The 22,035-nt window shown below is 44.1% G+C and overlaps 1 protein-coding gene across 15 annotated transcripts in view; it reads right to left on the minus strand.

Annotated features, from left to right (window-relative positions):
- Positions 1-22,035, minus strand: part of KCNMA1 (potassium calcium-activated channel subfamily M alpha 1) — a 777,298-nt gene that overhangs the window by 98,650 nt on the left and 656,613 nt on the right. For 10 of the 15 annotated variants that reach the window (XM_024986560.2, XM_024986559.2, XM_024986567.2 and 7 more), the window contains 1 exon segment: positions 9,206-9,299. In XM_024986560.2, the coding sequence (XP_024842328.1) occupies positions 9,206-9,299 (94 nt within the window). 15 annotated transcript variants of the gene reach the window in all.

Raw genomic sequence — 22,035 nt, forward strand, 5'->3', positions numbered from 1 at the left:
TATACTAAAGTACAAGGAACCAAAACCAACCAACCAAACAAAAGGTATGAAAGAGAAAGTTACCACATGGGTTTTAAATTGTCTCCTTTCCTTGCTTGATTTTCAGGACCTCATTTCTACCTACATGATGCAGCCTTTCCTATCATTACAGGCATCCCATCTAGATTGAGGCCAATCCTGCAGGGGTCCTCCTGGGAATGGGAATCTTGATAAAATGGGGCGATTTCTCCTGCCTCTGTAGGCCTTTCATCCCAGGGGTAAGAAAGTGATTTTACTGAGTGTCTATTATGTCCCATAGTAAGGGTATCAGGACATTTCTGAAGCCTCATCTGTTCAGTTCAGTTCAGTCGCTCCGTCGTGTCCGACTCTTTGCGACCCCATGAATCGCAGCACGCCAGGCCTCCCTGTCCATCACCAACTCCCGGAGTTCACCCAGACTCACGTCCATCGAGTCAGTGATGCCATCCAGCCATCTCATCCTCTATCGTCCCCTTCTCCTCCTGCCCCCAATCCCTCCCAGCATCAGAGTCTTTTCCAATGAGTCAACTCTTCACATGAGGTGGCCAAAATACTGGAGTTTCAGCTTTAGCATCATTCCTTCTAAATAAATCCCAGGGCTGATCTCCTTTAGAATGGATTGGTTGGATCTCCTTGCAGTCCAAGGGACTCTGAGGAGTCTTCTCCAACACCACAGTTCAAAAGCATCAATTCTTTGGCGCTCAGCTTTCTTCACAGTCCAACTCTCATATCCATACATGACCACTGGAAAAACAATAGCCTTGACTAGACGGACCTTTGTTGGCAAAGTAATGTCTCTGCTTTTCAATATGTTATCTAGGTTGGTCATAACTTTTCTTCCAAGGAGTAAGCGTCTTTTAATTTCATGGCTGCAGTCAACATCTGTAGTGATTTTGGAGCCCCCCAAAATAAAGTCTGACTCTGTTTCCACTGTTTCCCCATCTATTTCCCATGAAGTGATGGGACCAGATGCCATGATCTTCATTTTATGAATGTTGAATTTTAAGCCAACTTTTTCACTCTCCTCTTTCACCTTCATCAAGAGGCTTTTTAGTTCTTCTTCACTTTCTGCCATAAGGGTGGTGTCATCTGCATATCTGAGGTTATTGATATTTTTGCCAGCAATCTTGATTCCAGCTTGTGCTTCTTCCAGCCCAGCCTGTCTTATGATGTACTCTGCATATAAGTTAAATAAGCAGGGTGACAATATACAGCCTTGACGTACTTCTTTTCCTATTTGGAACCAGTCTGTTGTTCCATGTCTAGTTCTAACTGTTGCTTCCTGACCTGCATACAAATTTCTCAAGAGGCAGGTCAGGTGGTCTGGTATTCCCATCTCTTTCAGAATTTTCCACAGTTTATTGTGATCCACACAGTCAAAAGCCTGAAGCCTCATAATTTGCATCAAATGCTCCTCTTGAGCTGTCCTCCTCCGTAACCTCAGGCAGACGTGGCTAGGAACTCTTACAGAAGTGAGATGATCTTTCAGAGATAATAAATTGCATGACTGCCTTATCCATTAGTTGGTGATGTTCTTCAGGGCAGGGAACTCATATTTTACTCCCCCACACATTTCTGGAACCCAGCAGAGGACTTAGCAGATACTCAATAAACAACCAAGTACCAAGAGAAGCTGATGATGAATGATCTCTGGTCTCTGACTATCTCTTCAACAGAGTACCCCAGACCTTCCAAGCAGACCAGAAAAAGTGTCCAGAGAAAGCCCATTCAACTTTGATTCCTGTAACAGTTTGTCTGGGGAACAGTCAAGGCTCTTGGGCTGTTTCCCACTTTACAGGAACAGCATCTGTAATAGTGCATGGTGACTGGGAAGGAGACCCTATAAATATGTCTGTAACCATTCAAGCTACCTGGTAGGTGCCCAGAGCCAGCTGCTGTAACTGATCAGCACAATGCACTCATGTTTGATGTCCAGTGGCGGTCAATGCAGATGTTCTTAACTAAGCAACTGTTTAGTGCTCCAACGCCAGGTCTGAATATTTCTGTGAGAAGGGACCCCATCACATGAAGTTTCTCCCACTGCTCTGATTCATGTAAGGAGCAGTTCTCAAAGTGTGGCCCCACACCAGTTGCCTCAGCATCACCTGGGAGCTTTGAAGAAATGCAATTCTCCAGTGAAGCCCAGACTTACTCTGTCTTAACAAGGTGCTCTATATCCCTCTGACGCATGCTAAAGTTTAAGGATCATTGTTGTCAAGTTTCACCCAGATGGACAGGCTTTGTGGTTCAAGTCAATCCTATCATAGTTAACATCTATTTGGAACATACAGACTGGAAGGTTATAGTCCTGTTCAACAAGGACAGGACCAGAGTGGGACCATGGAGGGGCGTCAGTGCAGAGTTGAAGGAGATACCTCACATGGCTCACTCTAGTCCCTGCTTTTCAAATGGAGAATGTAGATATGGGGACAAAAGCAAATCCAGGTCACCTGCTCTGACTCTCTTTCTGTGACTCTCTGGAACTTTAGGGGTTCTGTCAACATTTGATGGAAATTTCTAAACCAGATGCAAGTGACTCTCTCTTGCTGACCTCTATCTCCAAGAGCTAATCAGCAAATAAGCATAAAAAAGTAAATGAAATATTCATTCTTATTAAGTACAACATATATTTCAGTTTTTTACCCTCCTTGGTTTCCAACACTTCCACTCCACAGAAGGCAACCTGGCAGGTATTAACTAAGTCCTTCAGAGCCACATTCAGGAGCAGCAGGTCACACACATGCATCTCTGGCTGCACCAGTCAGAGAAGACTGGAGGGGGTCTCAGGTGGTCTCCTCTAAAGGGCCCATACTTGGGTTTTCAGTACCATAAATGGTTCTGACTCAATGGATCTGCCTCATTCTTGGGTACATTTTATTTCTGGGTGGATTTTATTTCCTGCTATGTTGCAAGGATCCCGACTTTGGGATTCTGGCTCCAACCTTAATTCATCCTTCACCATTGCCTTCACCATCCTGGGTAATGCTCATCTCTCCTGAGACATGGCTGCCCCTACCCCCATCCCCAAATCCCACCAGATAGGCATCCTGGGAGCCACCTTGAGAAAACCTTCAGGCCACTCTGGCCACACTTTCTGTATCTCTACTTGTACTTTTTTTTCCCCTGCCCAACAAATAAGCAATTAAGAACTGTTGCTCCTGAGTATGTCATCTCTTGCTAGGCAGCCACTGCTCTCAGAGGAAGAAGGAAATTAGTGCCTTTATGTTTGGGAGACAAGCAAGGAGATCTGACATGTTCTTCAGTCCTGGAGGAGAGTGGACAAGATGCTCCTGAAACCAGGGGATGGGATAATGACCCTCTGCTGTGCATGCATTGTGTCCAGGGAGCTGTGTCCAACTCACCCCAGCCCTGGGATGACGAGACTCACCATTTCTTTCCTCTCCAGTCCTGTGGGGGCCTGTCACTTGTGATTTGTTTGTACATTAAGAGGTGAATTTACTCAGCTAAGCTGTCCTGGCTTTCCTTCTTCATTCTGCCCAGTGGACGGAACTGTAAGAATGGCATTCTGTCTCCAACTCTGAGTGGACTCAGGCCACTTTGCCGTTTTCTATTACTAAAACCTTTCAAGCTGGCAATCCTAACAAAAAGACCCAGTGAGAGGTATGAATCAAAAGGGAGGGGATGGAACTTAACAAGCAGATGAGTTTATTTCACTTAATGATCAGTTAGTGCCCACAAGGAGGATAATCTGTTTTTCTCCAATCATATCTCCACTTTCATTCAGAAAACAAACCGCTCATGTTTCCTGGGTCTTAGGATATGAAGCTCCTTTCACAGTGTTCAGTTTCTCTCTGGGGCATTGTCATTTATCCTCACTAGCCTGGCTGGGGGCTATCTCTTTGTGGAAAGTGTCTACTCAACACACCCTGGGTAGATCCTCAGGGCTCATGGCGTCTTATCCCAAGTTCCCCAGCACCTGAGGGAAGCGATGTAACTGATGTCAGGAATGCTATATGTCCTTCTTGGGAAGATTGTTTAGCCTACATCTGGCCCACGGTTTGACAGAGACCCTGAATGATTTGGTACCCAAAGGACTTAGGCAGAGGCCAAGGCGGGGATAAGCCTTCTCTTCACACCTCTGAATTTATGTGTCAGTGTCTCCAGAAGGCCCAGATGCAGGCTTCTAAACCCTTCCTTATAGCATCATCAGTGATCCTCTCAAAACACAAGTTAGGGTATCGCTTCCTCAAAAACCTGCAAGGTTCTAGTCTACAACAGGAAAGGCCTTCATGACTAAGTGCCAGAACACTCTCATACTGTCAACTAAGGACCTCTTTCTCCAGCCACTTGCAATGGCCTAAGCACTGCCCTGTGAAGCAGTAAATACAATGGATTTGGAAACTAAGCCATTTAGGTTCATACCTTCCCAATTAGGTAGGACTTACTAGATTTACTACCCTTTATATCTCTGTGATTCAATTTCCTTATCCATAAAATGAAACAGTGGTCCCTCCTCATGTAGTTAGGACTCCATGAAATAATAGGCATAATGCTCTAGAAATGATGCCTGGCACCTGGTAAACAGTGGACAAGGGTGGGTAGTGAAGAATTCTCCTCATCCTTCACAGCCCAGGCTCAGCCTCCCAAACCAGAGGCAATGAGGGCTCTCTCTGTTCTCTCAGCCTACATTGGTAGGTCGCCACCCTGCCTTTATTATATTTTGCTGTATATTCTTGTCTGTCTCCCACATTAAACCATGAGCCTTTTGAAGACACGGGCCTGAGTTTGATCCCTGAGTTAGGAAGATTCCCCTGGAGAAGGGAAAGGCTACCCACTCCAGTATTCTGGCCTGGAGAGTTCCATGGACTGTATAGTCCATGGGGTCACAAAGAGTTAGACATGACTGTGAAGTCGTGTTAGAATGAAGTTAGACTCACTTCATTAAATCCATATAATCTGAAGACTATAATCCACTTTATTTTTACACCCTCAAAGACCTACAATATCTTGAGTACAGTAGATTCTCTCTAAACCTTTCCCAGATAAAAATTAATCTGAGAAAGGAAATAGAAGTGGGCAGCTGAAAGGCATAACCTTTGGGGGTGCATCTGAGGACAGAGCAAAGGATCCAGGGCATTTTCCCCATACCGGTCTATCCACTGAAGATATCTATTCAACAGCCAAAAAGCATCTGTGAAGGCAACCACTTGAAGGTGGTCATGAAATAAACTGAATGTGATAGTAAATGGGGCTGGAATTCAGAGAATCCAAGAATCTCCTTCAACTGTAGTCAAAATGGTGTCCAATGAGCTTTTTTTTTCCCCCTAGAAAGTCTTTCTAGATATATTTCATTGAATAGTCAATGGGTCTGTGTACATGCTAAGTCACTTCAGTTGTGTCCGACTCTTTGCTACCTCATAGGCTGTAGCCCACCATCCTCTATCCATGGGGATTCTCCAGACAAGGACACTGGAGTGGGTTGTCTTGCCCTCTTCCAGGAGATCTTCCTGACCCAGGGATTGAACCTGTGTCTCTTACATCTCTTACATTGGAAGGGGGGTTCTTTACCACCAGCGTCACCTGGGGAGCCCTAATGGGATCTGGCAGCACCCTAATGAAGGCAGAACACTCTCATATTGTCAACTCTAAGAACCTCTTTCTCCAGCCACATCAAGCCACTTGCAATGGCCTGAGCACTGCCCTATTCCCTCCAGCAGCTGCAGGAGTGAAGCAGTGAACAAAATGGGTTTCGAAACTAAACCATGTAGGTTCATATCTTCCCAATTAGGTAAGACTTACTAGAGTAAGATTCCTTACTAGATTCCTTACTAATTAAGAACCCTTGACTTGGTTATTCAGAGACAAAGTGCTTCACTCTAGAGCCTTAAATGGAAGGAAGATACAGCTTTCCTTACAGGGCACACACCCACTGAGTAGGGAGAACTGGGCAACAGGTGCTTGGTGATTTTAGAGGAAAGCTAGGAGAGGCTCCTTAAACCATTCCATGTTAAGAGACCAAGAGGGAGAAGAATAACAGGGCCCTGGTCACCTCTTCAGTCCACTCCCTTGCGGGATCTGAAGCCAAAGGTCTCTATCATGACACACAGACCCCTGACTTGGAGCACAGGTGCTCGCCATTGGCTCAGTCTGGTTGTGAGGGCACTTTTCTGTGTCAGGGTAACTGAAAAAACATACTGCCTCAGGATCCAGACACACCAAGCAAGGCAGCTCATCTAATGATGCTGCAGAGAATGAAGTGACACTCGGAAGCCAGGGTAGGCCTGCTACCAGAACAAAGGGGAGACAAAGACCATTAGTACAGAGTTCCTGCTGCATTTCCTGCTGGCAGATGGCTTGCAAGGACCCCTCACGCAGGAGTCTGTTTTATTTGCAGAGGCCACAGTGGTAAATTAGAGCCCAGCCCGGCCCATTCTGGGCTCTCCAGTTTCTCTCAGAATGATTCCTATCACTGCCCATAGGCCACTAAAACCTGCCCGCATTCAGAATGATTGATTCTGCTCAAGCAGCAAGCCACAAACTCATGTCGAAACACCCACTTCAAATGAGTCATTAGCTTCCTTTATGGATGTTTCAGGTCATAAGGAATGGGACCTGCGAGTCCCATCTCTTGTAGAGTAGATAGGGAGTGTTTGCAGATGTGGTGGAGGGTGGGAGGGACTCTGCTTCCTGTCAATCAGCAAGATGAAGCTAGAAAAAAATAAGCCCTGGCAACTTCATGGCCAGAGTTGGGGATTCAAACCAAACCACCCACGGGCTCTGGAAATGAAGGGCAACAGCAACAGGGCTCCACAGAGCCTATGGAGTCTCCACAGACAGACTCCCATCTTGACTCTGTAAAGTACTGGAACACAGAAAGTTGCAGTCAAGGAGGGGGATGTCTAAGACTTTCTGCCTTGTCATGGGACAGCCCGTTCCAACTGAGCACCGATCCAGGTCGTCATGGGCTGGCGGGGTAAAGAGCTCCAGCGACAGCAGCCACAGCCATAGCAGCAGCCCAAAGGCAGCAACACCAGAAACCTGAGTTCTGTAGCCCGGCAAGTTTCAGCTCACCGCCTGACCCACGTTTAGCAATTCTGATGTACCGCAGAGCAGACAGCCCCGGCCCGGGATGACTGCCTCCCTCAGCCCCTCTCCGACAGGCAATGAAAGCAAGACCCACTTTGAAAATTCTCCCCCATCATGCAAACTGACACAGGCATGCTTTTCAAAAACCCACAGCCAATCTGTTGATCATTACTTATTTACAAAGGCCTTCGGGCAGAAAGTCCTGTAAAAACCATACTTGATACGGTATATACTTGCTTTTTCTGCTTGTGGAAAAAAAGTCCCCCCAAGGCTACCTCAAACCATCACTTTCTATTGCACATAAAATGTAGCGTGTAACACTAAAGTATTTAATATATAGGGTATAATATATCTACAGGAAAGGCATTTGTGTAGAAGTATGTTACCCCGGATTTGGTAATTTGATGTTTTGCTGAAGGCTACGACTTAAAAAAGCTTCCACCTCGTACAGAAGACCTGTCATCTTGGTACCCAAGAGCCAACAGAATAAAGAAGTACCCTTAAGCAGCAAAACTTTGACACAGCTTTGAAGTATATGAAAACAGTATAACTCCTCAGAATTATTATTACTCAAGATCAAAGAAATGAGCCATACTTTACATAGCAAACAGGGACAGGGAATTTGGCTCCAAAGGTTTCAGATTTTTCAGACTTCTCTTTATTTATTTATTTGCTTCTCTAAATTTAGGCAAAAGCAAGTGCCTGGGCTTCTCTGTATTTTCAGTGGATAAAACCATTAGCATGAGATAAGGCGATCACCTAATGGTGAGTCAATAGAGAATGGATGCGGGCATGACAAGTGGCACCGGAAAAACAAGGGCTTGGCAGTTGGCACGTTTTATTTCTCCTCACAAACTGTAAACAAGCAGGTAAATCAGCAGCACCCAAGGAAGACTGAGCAAATGGGAGACAGGAAACACTGAACAGGGAGAGGGGATTGTGATGGAAAAGGACATGGGGCTGGGTGAGTCTTCTGGGACTTGTGTTCTCAACCACATGAAGAACTGCCCTGTCTCCATCCTAGAAATGTGGTTGTGGAGAGGCAGGAAGAGGCGAATGCTAGGAAAAGGTAGGGAGGAGGAGGAATTCATCCTGATTTTTGTATCAATCATCAAAGGGAGGAGACTGGCCAGTGGCAATGAGAAGAAGAACGCACCATGAAGATGGCAGGTGTTCCCATGGCAGGCAACATTTAGGGAAAGTGCAAATCTGAAATCATCCCTGTTTCACTGAGGTGCTGGAGAGTGAGGATGATGGGGAAATAAGCACTAGGATTGGCAGATGAATCGGAGACAAAAAAAAGGAGAGGAAAGATGAAGAGGCCAAGAAGAGGAACCAACAGAAGTCTACTGAAAAATTGGCTTCACTTGCCTTTTCCTAGAGGAAGCTGCAGTCAAGATAGAGAGAAGGGAAGAAAGGAAAGAAGGAAGGGAGCAAGTGAGGAGCAGAGAGAGGGGCAGAAGGAGGGAGGGAAGGAGAGAAAGAGAGCAGAAGAGTGCACACAAGCTCTATTCCATAATTAATATTGCTTTTAGCCTGAGCAGAAGTGGATTACTTTTGAACTTTGCTTTGGCAAGTCCACAGATTATTAGACTTTTTTATCAGTCAAAATCAATTAACAGAAATTTGATTTCAATCGACAGGATAAAGAGAAGGTAATCTTCAGGTTCATTTTTGATTGTGATGATACATCTCACATATGGCCTTAAGTACAGAAAACAGTCCTCGGAGGGACTCCAGCAGAAAGAGACTTGCCGGAGGCAAACTAACCACACACATCCCTCTGATTGGCTGCTGCCGTCATTAGTGCCACTGCTGTTTAGGAACTACACATAGACAGGACATGGTGACAGCTCAGACTTTAAAGCCTATGTATTTTTCAAACAGCTTTTCAAACTGTTTTTCATGACAGAATTTTTTCAGCTCTATCATTAACTGCTGACAAGCTGACAGAATAAATACTCCAGTCTTTAAGAAGCCATCTAACGATCTCGTCCCCTCCTCCCCTGCGAGCTTACTAGGGAGGGGAGCCGCTGGGCCCTGGAGGGTTGGGTGGGGGGGCGATGAGAGGAGATGGAGCGAGAGGGGGACCTGCCACCAGGGGACCCACTGCACAGCCCGGGCCCCCATCCATCCTTACCTCATCAGCTTGGGCGACGAGCTGGGTGAGTTCCGCATGCCTCCGTTGCGCTGCTTTTTTTTGGGTGACAGTGTCGACGGCTGTTCATCTTCAACTGGAAATACAGGCAGCTCATGAGATTATGAACAGTTTGAGGACAGACTGTGAAATACAGGCAAGATATCAAAGGACACACACTTACGGCTCAGTCACTCACTAGGAATTCGTGGCCGTGTCTTAGGACCCAATGACAAAAACCAAGGCGTTAGTCAAAGAGCCCGGCTTAGAGGAGGTGAGAGCATCACCTCTCAACACTCCAGCATTTGAACATGCACTCTCAAAGACTAAAACAGTTTATAAACACCCTGCCAATAGAAAGAACAGAAATTGCAAAAATATGGATGTATATATGGGAGGACGCCATCATTCTGCTTAGAATTCATTTTGGTTCCTTTGCCTTGCTGGATGACCAAAAATCAGAAACAGAGTTGTCTTTGAAGCAGCAGCATGAGAGCTGCCAGCTGGCTGCTTCTGCAAATGAACCAACAAAACCGGTTCCTAATTCCTGCACGCCAGAGGAAAAGAGCCTTGGAGAGGCAAGGATTGGAGGCCTTAACAGCCAATGTTTCAATCCATCAGGACTGGGAACATTGGTGGGTTCTGGCTCAAGAATCCCAGCCCAATGCAGCTCTTGTCCCTCCACCTCCCAGGAGAGAGGGCCTGTGGGGCTGTGCATGTGGGGTCCTTTCTCAATTCATTAAGATGGGAGAAAGGGGCTGCAAGCACCCAAACGAAGGAGGAGGTTGCCAGTGAATGATATCTCTGATGATGCGGGGGATTGCAGGGAGAGGGGTGGTGGGCAGGAGAGCAGGGCAGCAGAGACTATTGGAAACCACAGGTTGTTTTCCAAATGTTTAAACCACACAGATTGCTAAGCAATGTGAAGCTCTGCTCACAAACAACACAGCATACTCTACTGCTTTTGCCCAAAGACACCCACTAAGAAGCTCTGGAGATGTAGTAGCCTGCATCGTGCCTTTTTTAAGAGAGCTGCTTGATAATTAGCAGATGCATACCCAGCCTGTCACCCAAGGGCACCAGCAGCAAAATCCTAGTCTTCCTCTCCCCACCCCCACGATTCAGGCTAAAGCTGTAATGTCAAGAGGGAAAAGCAGGATCCTTGGATTCTTATTGTTGACTGCAACACAGACTGGGAGGAAGCATCCCTGAAACTCAAAATGACATGCAGTTACCTTAAAGCTAAGAGGAGAAATATTAGCAGCGACAACATCAAAAGAAGCTTGATAGGTGTTAAAGGTGTACAAGGCTTAAGTGGGGGAGGAGATGTCATCTCAGCTGCTTGATATTATCCAGGAAGACCCATATCAGAACGTGCATGATATGGTACTTCCCTGAAAACACTAAATACATTTAATGTTATGATATATGGCCTCAAAGAGTTTATAATAATCCAGTGTTAGTGTTAGTCACTCAGTCGTGTCTGACTCTTTGCGACCCCACGGACTATAGCCTGCCAGGCTTCTCTGTCCATGGGATTTCCCAAGCAAGAATACTGGAGTGGGTAGCCATTCCCTTCTCCAGGAGGATCTTCCCAATCCAGGGATCGAACCCAGGTTTCCAGCACTGCAGGCAGGTCTGAGTCAACCAGGAAAGACCATGATAATCCAACTACCCTTCTTCCAAGTATCGCCTTGGTACACTCCTTTATTCTACTGTCAGTCTGGGGTTGTCTAACTTTTGGCTGACACAGGAAATGGAACAAGAATGTAGTTGGAAGTGAGAGCATGACTGGAAGAAATAAAGGCAGATAAATGACCTGCAAATGCCCTTAGCCCTTACTCTCTATCACCTGCTGCTCCCCCTGCACAGGCTCCCCTCCCTCACCCCACCCCATCTGCCCGCCAGAGGCCCAGGCTCAGGCTGTGACCCTATCAGTCACTTAGGTCTCCAGGAAGGAACTATGTGGCTGGAAGGATAACGCATCTTATCAGAAATGAGTATCCACAAGCAAATCACAGAGACTAAACAGCACTTAAAAGATTAAAGGAAATAAATAGAAGCCACATAAATGGTATTGAAAAAAATCACTTAGAGGTGATATGCATCTCTCAGCAAGCAAGCAGGCACTCTGTTCTTGACCTGCATTTATCTTCCTTTCCTAGGAGAGGGGCCAGGCATCCCAGGCAATGATGGAGTAGAAAGGGAGTAAGACTGAGAGACAGAGAGAATGTGTATGGGTGTAAGTGTATTTTTGCACTTTTCCCACCTTGGAATGGGGTAGAAAGTCTTGCACTGACTACCCATGTAATACAAAGTCATCTTTTAATATGGACCACTTGCAATGCTTGTATTTTGTTCAAGATGACCTAGATTAATTGAGTAGCATGTGAGTTGATCTAGTAGGAGGTGGAAATTCTTTTCTTCTTATCACACAAGCCTTCTTATAGTTAGGATGAAATGTCCATAAAGGTTTTTTACCTACCCTAGCCTAGCTTTAGTCAAGTCCACCAGATGTTGCCACGGTTTTGTCCAATTATACAATAAGCCTGTGTTTGTAGGAAGTCACAGTCTCTGGCATTTCTGCTGGATTCTTTTGCTTAACTTTACTTTCCTCATTTACACTGGGCTAATGATACACAACCCTCTCTTGTTAAGTGTCCATTAATCTGGCACCTGGTCGCTATCTGTTTACCTGCAGTGATCTTCAGAGGGAAGACTTGCAAGTTAATACCTGTTTGCCAGCTCCAGGGAAACACCTAGTTCTGGTGCTGAAGTCAGGCACCTACTATGCAAGGAAACGATTTATTTTCATCACAACTCAGAAAGCTCATCCATCATAATCATACTGCATTTAAACTGGGATTTGTTCTCTTAAATGAAATGCATGTTCAAAGGTTTCCTCGTGTACTGGAAATGCAGATCTGTTCCCTGAAGAGATGGGGCAGTGTCGGGGGGCGGGGGGTGTGGTGCAGGGAAATGTCTCCAGCTTAAATATACGAACGCTGTGTAATGGAGACCATTACACGTGGCTTAGATCCCACCAGAGGAGCCGTGATCACTTCTGCCTCCTAAGTAGGATATAAACCATATTTAATTATTATCCTTTTATATGGATTCCATCAATTTCTGCATATTTAAGGAAAGCAGATTGAGGAAAACTTTTAGTTAGGCTATAAAATATAATTTTCATTTCACGGCTTCTGTGACTACATGAGAGGAATAAAAATTGAGTTAAAAAGGGAGACTTACTTTGGTGAAAGACAAGTATTAAAGGAATGGGCTACTACCTCATGCCAACACACACATCCAGGTTCACAGTTAGCCTGGTTTCTGGCTAATTATTATACACCTCTGTCTCCGGCATTTCCACTAAGGTCCTCCTGCTGTGGAAGCAGTAGGAAGATAAGATCTTTTAAAGGAACCTGACTTACCAGCTTCTTTAAAACACAAACAAGTTCAGGAATCCAATGTGGAATTTTTATAGGAACTGAACTCCATCCAGTCTCTGAGTACTCATAAAATTCAAGGGCTTGTTTTTGCACATCCCTAAGTATAACACTTAATGTGCTGTTGTAACTTCCCAGTGCTCGCTTGTCTAATAGGCACTGAATCTAACAGTTTTACAGTTTGGGAAGACTCAGTGCTAGAAAAATGTCAGGCAAATCTAATGAGCCTTCAGATCCCTTGGTTTGCGCTGGAGTTTAATTTAAAGTTACAATGATGTTTTAACATGTTTGCTTATACTTGACTAAAGAGGATTCATTATTTCAATGACATAACCTCCAGACAATGTTCTGGGAATTGATTTAAGATGTGGTGGTAATTCCAACAGCCTTAATGCAGAGCCGAGCATCTGTAACAACATTTTACTCAACTTTTCATCGGCACTTTTTTTAAAGCAAAAGCAAGGCAATGTCTTCCAGAAACACTGGCCAGAACTCCAGGCTCCCTTCAAGATGATCATATACTTTACTGCACTTTTTAAAAAGAGAGAAATCCCTTTCTTTATTGGCCTAGCCAACTTGCAAACACTGTGTAAAGGTTCATCAATGCCTCTTCACGGGCACTTTGAGTAAATTGGGCAACAATTTCAGCTTGCCTATGTAGTCCAGAGCTGACCTGTAGTGGACCCAATTCTCAGCTCCAGCCTGGAGCACATTCCTTTGTCCCTGTTTCCTCAGCAGGGTTTAGGGGGATGATGCCCTCTGAGACTTAAAGGTGAGTTTGTTGGCTGTAGTTAAAAAATAGTTCAAAGCAAATAAACTCGGAAATGTAATAAAAGGCAAACAACCCATAAACATGAGTCAACTGGCTATCTTCATTACGTTATTAATCACCACATCTGGCAAAACCCACATCTGCACACACTTAGCAGATCATTAGTAATGTCATATTCACACTGGAATCACTCAGAGTAAGAGGCATGCAAAGTGGTTTGAACGCAGAGGCATCGAACTAACAGGGCTTCCGACTGGAGTCCTGTGCAAGCTGCGAGTTTGGGGGGAGGGTCGTTTTAATGATTATTTATCATTTTGTATGGGTTTTCTCTTTGGTATTTTGCTGCCCAACAAGCTAGATGCATGCTGAAATCCACAGTAGCACATCTTCCTTCTCCCCCTGAGCTCAGCATGTTAAGGTAGAACATTAAGGGGTGCAGTTATTAAAAATTGGGATGGATTCCAGAGCTCCTTCACCTGGCTCGGTCACAAGCTGAGAATTGTGAGCTGTGTTCTTGAACTCAAATGGGTCTTTGGGATAGCGTGATCTAGCTCCAACCTTGACTGCCAAACAATAACAAGAAAAGAAAACTGAAATTAATCCTTTGTGAAATTTTTCATTGGAAAAGCTCCAAACCAGTTTTCACAGTGAACAAAATTATAGTTTTAAATTAAAATGGAAGTTTCTTCCCTCACAGCTAAATTGCAGGGTTTTTCCTTTTTTCCCCCCGATGACTTCTTGAAATTCTTTTCGCTGCATTATTGTCATCGATGTCAGATGGGATAATGTGTCAGCAGACAATCTTGCTTGTGTCATCATTTCCCCAAATATACAGAGTTCCTTTCTCCCCCCATGATATATACAAGACACAGACAATTCAGTTTTGCAGAAAGACCAAACTCATTATCTTCTAAACACTGCTAAAATGCATCCTCCTGAATAATCATTAGAGTCCAAGTCATCAATCCTCAATATGCAACTATCATTTTCATCTCAAACCACTGGCTTGGTTAGCTTCCTTGGTTGTGATACCGCTGCTTAACTTGCATTAAATGCCAGGGGTCTGCCACTCCTAAGAAAGGGTGATGTGTCACATCTCCATGTATGGTGAGTGATATCAGTGAGAATCGGGTGTGTGTTTTCAGCCTTTCAGGGCGTGAATGCTGTTTTACTAAAAATGGCAACTTATGAAATTGTGGGACTAGAGATTGAATAAGTGTGCTTCCTGTTGCCTGGGTTTATCAAACTTCCCTTCCTCCCAAGAAAAATCAAGTAAGTTGTGGTAATACACTTTTCAACAAACTGATTCATGATAGACAAAACTCCCAGGCTGATTCAACCTCTCTATAGGATGACTGCCTCAGACTTTCACTAGGAAATCTGGGCTAGCAAATTCCAAGGTCTTACAGTGTAGCCAGGAAAGAGAAATCCCTGGCTTGCAGCACACAATGGCACCTATTTTACAAAGGGACATTTCCTGTCTTACAATTATAGACCACCAGAACCCTGGCTGTCTATCACTCAAACCAGACGAGTGAGAGGGTATGAATGTTCCCATAAGCAATGAAGGCAAAATAAGAACAATAACAACAAATGCCAGATAAATAACCCATCCTGTGAGTTTGGTCACATAACTGCTATAAAGGAGCACTTAACGATTGTTTCAGGATGAATCTTGTGGTGGGAATGCTAGGTGCCCATCAATGGGCTGAGCAGCTACAATAAAGTAAGACAGGCATCTGAGCCAAGTTCTATGCCTACAAGGTCAGTAGGCAGCTCAAGAACACGGGGAAATTAAAGTGGGTGATATCCCGGAAGTAAGAGTTTCTGGTCTGACAACCTAGTGTATGTGTGTATATGTGTGTGTGTTCAGTAGCATCTGACTCTTTGTGACCCCATGGACTGCAGCCCACCAGGCTCCTCTGTCCATGAGGTTTCCCAGACAAGAATACTGGAGTGGATTGCCATTTCCTTCTCCAAGGGATCTTCCCAACCCAGGGATCAAACCCACATCTTTTGCTTGGCAGGCTGCTTCTTTACCACTGCACCATATTTCACCAAGAAGTTTGGTGAAGCTTTTGCAGTATTATTGATAAAATCAATCCCCCCAAAATCTGATTTTTTGGAAACATCATGGTGAATATTAATACAGAGCTCATTAAAAGATGAAGGATACTCCCTACCCAAAGCAATGTGAACACTAATAATATCACCAACACAATATCCATAACTCTCTCCAACTGAATAATCACTTTACCATGTACAGTATCAGGCAGGATCATTTTACAACTTCTAGCTGAGAAATAGTAAATACATTTATTTGGAAAACCTAAAGGATGGAGGCTGGAAACAACAGACCTGTTACCATGTAAAATGAGGGTGGAAAGAGTCCCCAGGCTGCCTGAGTCCAGGCATGGGGCGTAGCACCCCACGGGAGACTGAGGGGGCAGGGAAGGGGGGGCTTGTTGGAGCTTTTTCATTTCTGGCTTTTGTGGAGTTAATAGGAGAATGGGGAGGGAGACTTTAAGGAACAATGGGTTATGTAGAAGTTAATCACAGGGTATATTTCTGGCTCTATTCACTGCCTAGGAAACCTGAATTGTGTAAGTTTGAGGCCATCAACACAGAGTAATGAAAGAATTCAGCTCCTGCATGGGAGAGAGAAGAAATACTATATAAATATATTAACAGAATCCACATGACCTGGTTTGTAATGTTCTCTACAGAAATACTGTGGCCTAACAGATCCTCAAGAATCAAATCTGGTGGTGTAGATGTACCTTCTGTAGCGACGCAGCCCATCTCAAACCACAGCCTCCTGTTCTATATGCATCCTGGTTAGAGTCCAACATTCCCCAGTCTCCTGTATCTAGAATCTCAGCTCAAATATCTTTACTAACAATCCGACCTGTCATTACAACTTGCCCGGTGCTCTTGCCCTGCTCAGTATTCGGTAGAAAATTTCTTTTGGCAATCCAGTTGCCTTCGGTACTTTTCTTTTTTTCTTGGAATAACTGTCTCCATCACCTCAAGGGCAAAGAAGAATCTCAAGAAAAGATTACAATGTATAAGCTTCTTAGAGATGAAGACAGAGAAAACAAGAAAAGCTTAAAAGCAAATACACAGTGGAAGTGAGAACTGCAAGAACGTCTTTGAACTTTCACTATGGAGTTTGGAGTTGGGAAGACAGTAGAAGAAAGCTTTTACTTTGAATTAAACAGGAAGAAAATGTATAGGAGTTCAACCAAAACAGCTTCTTCTCAACTTTCCTCTCCTTCTCTCCCTGCTTGCTACTCCCAACACCAATAAAGCTTTGAGGTCAAAAAGCGTGTCTCACTTCTTTCTGCAACCCTGACACATGTAATACATGTTTTGTGGGGACAAGCTTCAGAATAAGGATGAAATCTGCCAAGTTCCTGGCACCAACAGCTGCCGTCTTTCTTTTTATATTTCTCAAGTTCTGGAATCAGCAAACTATACTGCGGAACATATTTGTGTAGAGCTTATACGCTAAAAATAATTTTTACATTTTAAAGTGGTTGAGGGGAAATCTAAGGCGAATAATATTTCATAACACATTGAAATGATATGAAATGGAACCTTCAGTAGCTCTAACTGATGTTTTATCTTTACATGGCCACAGGCATTTCTTTACCTAGCATCTCTGGCTGTTTGCACTCTACAACACAGAGATAAATAACTGCAACTGAGACCGTGTGGCCCGCAAAGTGTAACACATTTACCCTTGATAGCAAAGGTTTGCTGATTCCTGCTCCTATCTTCTCACATTTTCCTAGCTTTCCAGTTTTCAAAAAGGACAATGCTCTTTCCAATCTGCCAAGATAGCCAGACAATGAAAGCAACACATACGGAACTCACTCCCAGTGCACAGATGTGGAAAAGTCGGGAGGGAAGTCAAGTCAGGAGGGAAGTCAGGAGGGATGGAGTATTAATAGTGTAGAGCCTCGAATGTCCTTCCCACCAAATCTGCTATTTGTCCGGCAGGCTCCCTTGCCTCGGGGGAGACCAGTCAGGTGAGTTTCTCATTTTCCCGTGCGAGCTAAGTTAGAGCCCTCCACCGTGCACTTTGAGAATCAAGGCCAACCACATCCACCATGAGCAATTCCTCGGAGCTGTCAGTGTGTGCTCCAAGTCCACCCGGCAAGAGCCCATCCAAGACAACAGATTAACCATTAGACTAGATATGTTGAAAATATACAGCGTCAACCTTTCCCCAGCTAGCTCAGAGCGATATATAGATGATTATTTCAACCGTCAGCTGCCGCATAGATTTAAACCCCTGCACAATAACTCCCGGATTCATCTGCCCCTTGTCAAACTTGCACAGCTTTACTTGCAGGGTACATGGTGTGGCAGTTTCACTGTGAACCCAGAATGATCCAGACGGCTGCTGTCTTTTTGTTAACAGGAAGCCAAACTGATGAGTTTGTAATGCATTTCTTATCAAAAGTACTTTCAGAAGAGAAAATGTGCCCCATACGTTTGGCTAGAATTTCACATCGACTAGATTATGGGCTTAATCAGAACATCTCTGTGATTTTCTTGGGGAAACAGATAAATTCTGCATTCATCCCATTCAAGTCACTGTATGCCCATAAGAGACGTATATATGAATTTATAATTATTCTTGATTTTTTCCCCTCCTGCAGTATACTTAATAAAAATCATCAGTTGGAGTCTACGAAGCTATGGTGCTGAATAGGTTCAAGTGTGCTAGTGTATTTTTTAAAGTTAATGCTATTCCTTTTGAGCTGTGTGTCTGAAATGACCATTGTGAATAAAGGGATTGTAATTTTCAACTCAAATGTTTAACAAAGACAAAATGAACGGTAATGGAATTTATGGAGTCTGTGAAGGAACTCTCTAATATGGTTTATTATCAAATAGATTTGGATTTACTGTAGGACAAACTGGTCTCTTTGAAATGTATCAAGAGAAAATGCCTGGAAGGTGCTGAACACTGTTCCAGGAACAATTAAAGTGCTCACATAGATGGCAGAGCCGCCAGTTGTGCTGGGTTTGTTATTCTAACCCCTACTGACTCATGAAATTCAGTACTTAAATGCCAACACTAAAATCACTATTTGTCCTGCCTTTATTTGAGATTCTAACATTTTATTCATCATGCATTTTTTTGCATTTTGATGCTTTAAAATACTGCATGAACCTATTATTTATCTTGGGGCTTCCCTGGTGGCTCAGTCAGTAATCACCTGCAATGAAGATGTGGGTTCAATCCCTTGGTCAAGAAGACTCCCTGGAGAAGGGCATGGCGACCCATTCTGGTATTCCTGCCTGGAGAATCCCATGGACTGAGGAACTTGGCAGGCTACAAGTCCATAAGGGTCACAAAGAGTCGGACACAACTGAAGTGACTGAGCACATGTTATTTATCTTGATGACTAAGGTTTTTGGTGACTCCTTAGATTTGGTGCCTCAAGCAAGTGTCTCATTCTTCCCACTCTGGCCGCAGCCCTGCCTGGCCATTTCTCAAGAGTGTTCTAGGCACTGGACTCTGCCTGTGGTTACAGAGAAGTTATCTTAATTTGCCTGTGTGTATACATGCTCCCTTGTTCAGAGCTGGACAAGGCAAATGTGAAATATGACTCATTCTTTTGATCACTTCATGCTGTCTGTATAAGACTGTTCAGGAAAATCCTTGCAAGAAAGGCTTCCTTGTGGATTTACAGATTGTCAGACACCCAAAGGAGTGGAGGAAAGATCATGCTGCCTCCGGAATTTGAGATACACCACCAGCCCAGGGTGAGAATCAGAAGACAAGCAAAGGGTCAGGTCTCCCGGACTTAATTTCACACCTCACATCAAATCTCCCGCTGAACACAATGTGTATTTACATTTCCACTTTGAGGCAGAAGTTTCTATTTGCTTACATGTGTTGACTCAGTGGATACCTTCCTTCCCTTTTTGTTTTCCTCCCCCTAAACGGCTTCTAGTAAACAAGACTGGCAGAAGATGTCAATCAGATTTTCATTTCCATTTTCACTTTGGTATTTATGTCTTCAGAATTAATGCTTGCCCCAATGATTCTATTTGAAGATCAGCCTAGGATCTAATTGTGTGTATGTTAAATTATTTTCTAAACCATAAGACGCTATACAGATAAGGACCATTATTATTACTAATATCATTATTATTATTGGTTCATCCATAAACACCATATCTGCCACTGAGCCAGTCTTGTCAAGAGCCCCCTAGCATTCTAACATGTATTCCACATGACTGCACTGATACGCTCTCTGAAACTCAGATAAAGGTAAAATGCATGGGTTTTTAGTGTAACCCAGGCGCACTGCATGGCCTGATGAAGAATGCCCTGCCAGAACACTTCAGAAATACTGCATGCTTTTAACCTTGGGAGGTAAGGACCAGTCTGGGTTGTGACTTTACACTAGACACAGCATTTAGTATATTTCCTAAGGGCATATTCACCTTCTAAAGATGTTCTCAAACTATAAAACCATCATCCGTATTCTACTATAATTTATCTTCAGACATAGCCCCTGCCACATTTGAAAATGGGAGCGCACAGCAGGACATTGCTGGTCAACACAGAGCAAGCGGAACGTAGGCGCGGGGCTGGACTGGGTTTAGGCATGAGCAGGCCTGACCCTCCCTGGGCTCAAGGCTACACTAATAATACCAACCCAGGAGCACCCAGGTCTGTGGACTTCTCCTCCAGATCATTTGCTGTCAGAAGTCTGTTAGTGAGAACAGCATGAAGACATGGGTTTGTGGAGTAAGGTGACCTGTTCAAGCCCTAACTCTGATCTTCATTAGAGGTCTCATCTTACACAACTCCCCCAATGTCACAAGATCCATGCTGAACAGATGAGAACACCAAAATCTGGAGATGCTGTGGGCTTAAGCGAGATAACCAGTGACCATATGCTGAGGACAAATACTGTCTTGGTGTGCTCTGCATAGCACCATCTGGCTGCTCCATCAGATTTTATATGTAGGACAATCTTTAAAGATTATCCATAAAAATATGGATTTTAACTGTTTAAAAACCTTGCAAAAGACTGGGCTCCCATCCTAGGAAGGTAACTGTCTCACAGGACATGAGCTCACCAGCTCCTCATATGCTGCCTCCTGGACCCCCAGTCACATGGCAGGTACCCCATGTCAGCATCTCTGGCTCTGACTCCAGTGACACTCAAGCGTGCTATTCCTGAGACAAGGAGCATTGGGGTGGAAGATCCCTCTACATACATCAACTACTACTGAGCTGCAGTGAGGATAATGGTTAAGCACACAGGACTTGAAACCACTCTGTTCGGTCTGAACTTGAGTATCTGGTAAATTACCTAAGTTCATTTTTCTCACCTATAAGCTGGGAATAATCTTTCCTCACAGGGTGGTGGTGAGGATAGATTGAAAAAAATGAAGAAAAGGGAATAGCTTGAAAAGTGCTAACAAGAGTTCCTGGCAGGCTCTTGATAAATGTTACCCATCATTATTATCTTGGCTTTGAGAAGTCAAAGTAATTAGAGCTCTTCACCATTACAAGGCCAGTCTGCTTTATTTTGATTTTGTCCTACTCAAATGGGTTCACAAACTCTCCTCTGCCCAAAGCAACTGAGCTGGTATCCAGCCACTAGAATGGGGTGAAATTCACCACTCCACCCCCATTCTCTACGTCCTGTCGACAGTCACCTTTGTCCCATATTTCATATGGCCCCAGTGAACTGCTCGGGTCAAAATAATTAGGCTATGCCAAGTGTCATAAAAACAAGAAAAGCCAGAAAATGTTTAAATGGGCCTCAATTGAAGAAGGCTGGAACCATTCAGAGCAACAACAAATGAAAGTCAGATGGAATCATGGAGAAGCCCCACTGTTTCCTCTAAATTACAGGAAATTCATGTTGCCTGATTGTGAGGGGCTTTTCCTTGGATTTCTCGTGGGAGGTCATGGGATTGGGCATGTGCCTGGGAGATGATAGGAGGGGCAGGGGGATGATGAGGTAGAGGTGTGGCGACTCCTCATCTGTTCCTTCCTTTCACCTCCCTACTCTAACTACCCTTCAAGAAACAGGTTAGCTTGCTTCTTCAAGGGAACCTTCCCAGATGACTGTAACAAGGCAGAATCCTTAATTTCTTTAAAGTCCCTTGGCACTTCTCATCTCACACCCCTTTGATATCTCTCTCTCTCTTTTTTTTTTTTTGCATTATTATTTGTTTCCCATTTTCCATGCCTTCTCCCCAACTAGACGTGTAAGTTTCATAACGCAATCTACAAATTTCTGAATCTCTTATAGTGCTGAGCCCCTAGTAAAGTTTCTAAGAAATAACTCCTAGTTACCAAGGAAGTGTCATTGCAGAGGGAAAAAGCACAGCCAAGTGGTAAGGAGCCCAGGTCTAGGTCCAAGCTTAGACCCACTGTGTAGCCTTGGCAAGACCCTTCCCCTTCTGAGGACTGGCATTAATTAAGCATAGGAGTTTTTCAGCTCTGCTTTGTAACGGTTCTGGGCTTAACCTTCTCTTCTGTTACTTGCCAGATATCACAGGAGCCAGCCATGGACTGAAGGCCTCATAACCCTACAACCACAAATAATTATCCACAACTTCCT

Source organism: Bos taurus, chromosome 28, assembly GCF_002263795.3.
Source record: "Bos taurus isolate L1 Dominette 01449 registration number 42190680 breed Hereford chromosome 28, ARS-UCD2.0, whole genome shotgun sequence".
In the NCBI taxonomy this organism is placed as follows: Eukaryota; Metazoa; Chordata; class Mammalia; order Artiodactyla; family Bovidae; genus Bos; species Bos taurus.